We start from the raw sequence: 6,000 nt of genomic DNA, 5'->3' as shown, positions 1-6,000 counted from the left end.
AGAAGACAGATGTGAAACACAGACAAATGGGAAATGCAAACTGTGAGAAGCATAATGTTGAAGTGTTATGAGAAAGACTGACAGAGGAGACAACGCAATGGTGTTGAGGAAGGCCTCACTGAGAAAGGAACACTTAAGCTGAGCTTTAACCAACTTTCAAGCCAAGGGTACAAAGCATGTGCAAAGGGCCTGAGGCAGCAAAGAACTCAGCAGTGTGGCTCAAGGGAAGTGATCAAGGGGAGAATAATTCGAAGTCAGGCTGGAGATGCATGCAAGGACTAAATTATACAGGGCCTGAAAGGCACCCTAGGGACTTGTGATGATGGTTTGGCTGGAATCATGGTGGGGAAGATGAAGAGAGGCGGGTGGGTCAAGGCCAATGTTGAAGGTATTGTGATAGAAAGGAATAGTCAGAGTTGTGGAGGCAGCAAGCCAGGGTTCAAATACCAGCTGTGTGATCTTGGGCAAATCACTCGCCCTCTCTGAGTCTCTACGGGGATGAGACACCTGCCTTGCACCCCCTGGAGGTAAGGATCACAAAGGACCTGAAGCACCCTCAGTGGTTCCCATGAGCGGCACATTTATTGTGTCGTCCTTAACCGCCTCCCGGCATGGGGGCAAAATCCCCAGTAGAGGCAACCACCCTCATTTAGGCAAGAGCTGCATCCAAGATTCTGCAGCTGTGTTGGGGGCTTTTCCCCACAAGTTCAGGCCTCTCATCAAGACAAACAGAACGAGAGGCTTGAATCTCAGGATAGAGTTTTTCTGACTCCATTAAATGCTCAGCTCCCTGCGACAGAGCAAGGAAACCAAGGAGAGCCAGAAGACCTAGTCCCATGGCCTGGCTTTGCCACACACGGGCCACAAAACTTTGGCCGAGCCCCTTCCCTTCTCCGGGCCTCGGTTTCCACATTTGTAAAATAAGAGAGGAAGGAGCTCAATAATCTTTCAATGATCGCCTCATCCTTTGGGCTCAACACAAAACGAAGAGATCCTTCATCTGAAATGATACACGCGAGCTTTCTTCTCCCCGCCCCTGGGCTCCCTGGTGGGGTGTATGGTGACCTCCATCAACAGGGACCCCCAGATGCACGCTACTGTATGAAAAACACTTCGTCACCGCATGGGGGCGCCAGGCAGTGGCAGGTGCCTGCCCCCCTCCCCGCCCCCCCCCCAAGGTGAGAGACAGCACAGAATCCCCACCATGCGAAATAAAACCAAGGCACGCGAGGCATGCTGTATAGGGATCGCCTGCTAAAACTTTATTAAAATCCCGGAGGGGAGGGTTAGGAAAGCGACAAGGGGGAGCCCCCGGCGCCCCAAAGCAAGTGCTCAGAGCTCTGCGGACACAAAAATGAAAAGCTTGGCCACAAAGGAGCTGACGGTGCCGTGGCGGAAGAGGTCCATCTTGACGGTCAGGAGCAAGTCCCTGGGCTCAGGGACGGGCTTGGTGAGGGCCACCACCCCACTGTGGTGGCTCACCTTCCGGGTGGTGAAAAAGCCCTCCTCATTGCCGCCAGTAATAGCCAGCTGCATGCTGTACCCAGGGACGGCACTGGAGGGGCCCATGCGGAAAACCACCGCGGGCACTTGGATGTTGGTGGGGAAAGAGAGGTGGTAGTAGGTTATTCTCAGAGGCAGCTTGGGGCACTCCTGATTCTCATGGCAAGGCAAGCGCTCGCAGCGGCTGCAAGAAAAGTGGACAGAGAGACAAGAAGAGGGTTAGAGCCAATTCAGCAAGCGGAGGAACAACAGAGCATGAGGGAAAGCGGGGGGCTCGCTGTGCGGGGCCTCCCGCCACCCCTCTGGCCAGTTCAGCCGACAGGAAGAGCCCCCCTCACTCACCTGCGGGAGGTGCCGTGGACCTCCGGGCCGCTGACTCAGCCACTAGCCTCTTCCAACACCCTCAGGGGGCGCTGGGTGGCTGGGGTCTAGGGCTGTGCCGGGAGCGAGGCGTGTCCCCGCTCACTGGCAGAGCCCCACCCCGGGCCACACTCACCAGGCACACCCTGCCCGCTGAGGGTCGTCCAGGCGCCTGGCCCCTCACCCAGACAGCGGTCAGGGCCATACAGGGCTCTTGGTGGGTCACGGAGATGCCCCTGGGAGTGATCATCTCCGCCACTAGCAGTCATGGCTGCTGCCATCTATCAAGTGCTTGGCCATTCGTCATCAAGCTTTCTCTAGTGTGATCACTGTAACCGCACTGTGACAGTGGGTTGAGTGCCATTCTTCAGGTGAGGAAACTGAGCCTGAAAGAGTCGGGGGCCTTCCCAAGGTCACAGTGAGTGAGGAAGCCAGATTTGTGTTCAGGCAGTGAGGTCTGTTCCTCAACCCCCTCGCTGAGCCTTGTGCTCCAGGCCCAGGTTCCTGTGTGTCCACAGGGACAGTCAGGGCTTGGAATGGAGAAGGAGACAGGTTCTAACTTCCTGTGACAGGATGGTGATAGTTCCTAACTTCCTGTGACAGGATGGAAAGAAGTTCTAACTTCCTGTGACAGGTTCTACCTTCCTGTGACAGGATGAGGAGAGGTTCTGACTTCTTGTTACAGGTTCTAACTTCCTGTGACAGAATGATGATAGCTCCTAACTTCCTGTGACAGGATGGAAAGAGCTTCTAACTTCCTGTGACAGAATGATGATAGCTTCTAACTTCCTGTGATAGGATGGAAAGAAGTTCTGACTTCCTGTTATAGCTTCTAAACTTCCTGTGACAAGATGGAAAGAGGTTCTAAGTTCCTGTGGCAGGTTTTACCTTCCTGTGACAGGATGGGGAGAGTTTCTAACTTCCTGTTATAGGTTCTACCTTCCTGTGACAGGATGGGGAGAGGTTCTGACTTCCTGTTACAGCTTCTAACTTCCTGTGACAGAATGATGACAGCTCCTAACTTCCTGTGACAGGATGGAAAGAGGTTCTAACTTCCTGTGACAGGTTCTACCCTCCTGTGACAGGATGGGGAAAGGCTCTGACTTCCTATTATAGGTTCTAACTTCCTGTGACAGGTTCTACCTTCCTGTGACAGGATGGGGAGAGGTTCTGACTTCTCGTTACAGGTTCTAACTTCCTGTGACAGGTAGATGATAGCTCCTAACTTCCTGTGACAGGATGGAAAGAGGTTCTGACTTCCTGTTATAGGTTCTAACTTCCTGTGACAGAATGATGATAGCTTCTAACTTCCCATGGTAGGATGGAAAGAGCTTTTAGCTTCCTGTTACAGGTTCTACCTTCCGTGACAGGGTGGGAAGAGGTTCTGACTTCCTATTATAGGTTCTAACTTCCTGTGACAGGATGGAAAGAAGTTCTAACTTCCTGTTATAGTTCTAACTTCCTGTGACAGGATGACGATAGCTCCTAACTCCCTGTGATGGAGATAGAGACAGGTTCTAACTTCCTGTGAGAGGATGGGGACATGAACTATCTTCTGCTTCCTGAATGCTACGCCTTCACACTCTGATGGGAGCTACCTTAGGAAGTGGAGCCAAAGTGCCGAGCCCTATGGGACTTGGCAGAGCATGTCCCAGTAAGTTCTGCCATCTTGACTGTGTTGGGATTCTCCAGCCAGGAACATGTACTGTCCTAGTCTTTCATCACGTCTCCCTTTCAGCTCTTTTAAGTTTCCATGCCTCATGTTGGGTCACTTGGACTTATTTTACACTTGGCATTTACTGTCAGTGTGGTCTCTTTTTACATCCTATTTCCAGCTCTTTATCAGGGCTGGTAGGAATCATTTCATCTACTTGGCCATTTACCATTCTGAGCACTTAAAAAGGACATCCCTGGGCGTGAGCGCCATGGCCCTCCCTGGGCGATGATCCTCCATGGTAGGTGAGGAGTCACGCATGGGAGGGGCCCTGGACACAGAGGGGAGAGATGGGAAAGAAGGTAAGCAGAAGAAGGGTGCTGCTGAGGGGCTGCCTACTCCCAGAGACACCTAGGTCCAAGCCAAATGGGAGTGTTCCTGGGGATTTGGGAGCCACTGAGGGATGGTGCCTAGCATTATGCTGGGTGCATGAGGGCTTCTCCTTCCATTAGCTCACTTCATTGTCCCACTCTGTTCTCCTGTTCTACCAGCGGGAAGATCAAAGCTCAGTGAGGACACGTCCATGACTCCATAGCGTAGTAAGTAGCGAAAACAAAATTGGCCTCATTGAAAGCCGTCGTGCACGCATACACACACGTCCCAGCTGCTTCAGGAAGGGCCTGGTGGGTCTGTCCAGCAGGTGGCACTAGAGTCTCCTTCATGTGACTTAAGCTTGCCCACTTCTGTGTGGCCTGTACCCTGTCCAAGGACAGGGTTTTGATTTGTCCGATGGAAGCATTAGCCGAGCGTGTACGGAGGGAGGGAAACGTGAAGTGTGCGTGATGTTCTGGTAGAGCTCCCGTAGGCATCGCACACCAGAGAACTGGACACTCCCTCTTCAATGGGCTCCACACCGCTCCCCTGACCCGAAAGCCAGAGCACCCCAAGCTCTTTCTCACACTAGGCATTTCTGAGCTCTCACCTCCCAAGAGCCGGGCGATGGCTCTTCGGTTTTATCTCCAGGACCCAGCACGTGACACCTACTATGTGCTTCGTAAATGGACACAAATAAATATGGCCCTGATTTTCCCGGTCAGTTCCAACCTCAGTGATCCTGTGCTGCTCTACCCTACACTTACTGAAACATCACAGAAATCATAGCTACTGCATCTGGCAAACTGCCTGACACAAAAGTCTTCGTTAGCCAGGATGTCTGGACTGAGGAGGGGCCGCCGTCACGCAGAGAACGGCCAGGTCCCTGGGACCGCACGTCTTGGTTTCCATCTCACCGTGTACAAGAGAACAACGTGCCCTAATTTTTCAGTTCAACAAGCTGGATCAGAACACCCTATTTTCTGTGAAAATGCAGTTACTGGAAGTGTGCACACACCAGAGAAAGAAGGTCCTCCAGGCCCAATCCCTTCTTCTGGAAGGCATGGCCACTCGGGCCACCCCCCAGGCTGTCTCATGCTCACAGCCTTCCCTGCTAGCACTTCCCTGACTTCCATTCTCTTGTCATTCTGGAGAGAAGCCCCAGGAACAGGCTGAGGCAGGACTCCACCCCCTCTCGTCCACCCGCGGTACACCCTCAGGTCCAGAGCCCTGCCAACCAGGGCTGCCAAGACCACGAGCCTCAGGGGTCGGCCCTGCTGAGGGGATAAAGAGGATGTTTTCAGTCCCATCCCAGGCTCTGGAACACTTTGACATTCCTCTTGTGGGTCGGAAGGAATCGCGTGGTCAGGATCTTAACAGCCTGGATGATCCACGAGGCCCAGCCCTGTGGTTTGTGGCCCAGCCTGCTGGGTCATGCTCCAGTTACCACCCCTTGGCTGCCAGGGACACTGCCCAGAAGGAGACTGTGTGAAGAGAAAGAGAAGGCTGAGGCCCAGAGAGAGAAAGAGAGAGAGAGTATGCACGCCTTAAATCTTCCCTCTCAAGGCACCCTAAATGTTAACCTCAGAAATGCTGGCTACTGGGTCTTTCCTAATACAGCTCTTTTAAGTTTTACAAATTGCTTTCTGAAGGTCAGATTATAAATTCTTTAAGAGGATTTTTGAGGAGGAGGAAAAGAAGCCATGAAAATGGTAAACTCCAGCCTGAGCCATTAGCAGGGCTGAGAAGATCGGCCCCTCCTTGCTTGGAGCTCTGGCCTGCATCCTGCCCGTGTTGCTTTCAACTTGTCAGAGGCTTGTCTCTAGGTTCACACTAAGCTATGAGCTTCCATGGTCCCAGAGTAACTCCCCTCACTAGGAGGGGGCAACCTGGATAAGACCCCTCCTGTGGCCACTCAACTTGGGATTCCAGCCCCAGCCCCCACTTCCTACTCTGGGTTCCTGGCCGGCCCGTGATTCTCCACAGGGATCAGCAAAGGAGAAAATTGTAACCAGATGGATTCCAGTGTGTAGCAGTGACGGCCCCAACCATCCAGCCCTTCCAGAATCCCCGTCTCGTCTCCCATCTGAGGGCCGGGCAACTCCGTCAGC

At 53.1% G+C, this 6,000-nt stretch overlaps 1 protein-coding gene across 2 annotated transcripts in view; it reads right to left on the bottom strand.

The window, feature by feature from the left end:
* Nucleotides 1-6,000, bottom strand: part of FBLN1 (fibulin 1) — a 78,090-nt gene that overhangs the window by 25,010 nt on the left and 47,080 nt on the right. The window contains exon 15 of one of the 2 annotated variants that reach the window (XM_081822649.1): nucleotides 1,235-1,687. The exons of the other annotated variant lie outside the window; for it this stretch is intronic. Within the exon in view, the coding sequence (XP_081678775.1) occupies nucleotides 1,333-1,687 (355 nt within the window). The 3' untranslated portion in view covers nucleotides 1,235-1,332. Of the gene's footprint in view, nucleotides 1-1,234; nucleotides 1,688-6,000 lie in introns of those variants that run through there. 2 annotated transcript variants of the gene reach the window in all.

Source organism: Leptonychotes weddellii, chromosome 5 (assembly GCF_054177405.1).
Source record: "Leptonychotes weddellii isolate Sample4059 chromosome 5, ASM5417740v2, whole genome shotgun sequence".
NCBI lineage: Eukaryota > Metazoa > Chordata > Mammalia > Carnivora > Phocidae > Leptonychotes > Leptonychotes weddellii.
The sequence above is the reverse complement of the archived record's forward strand: the minus strand, read 5'-3'. Positions and strand labels throughout refer to the sequence as shown.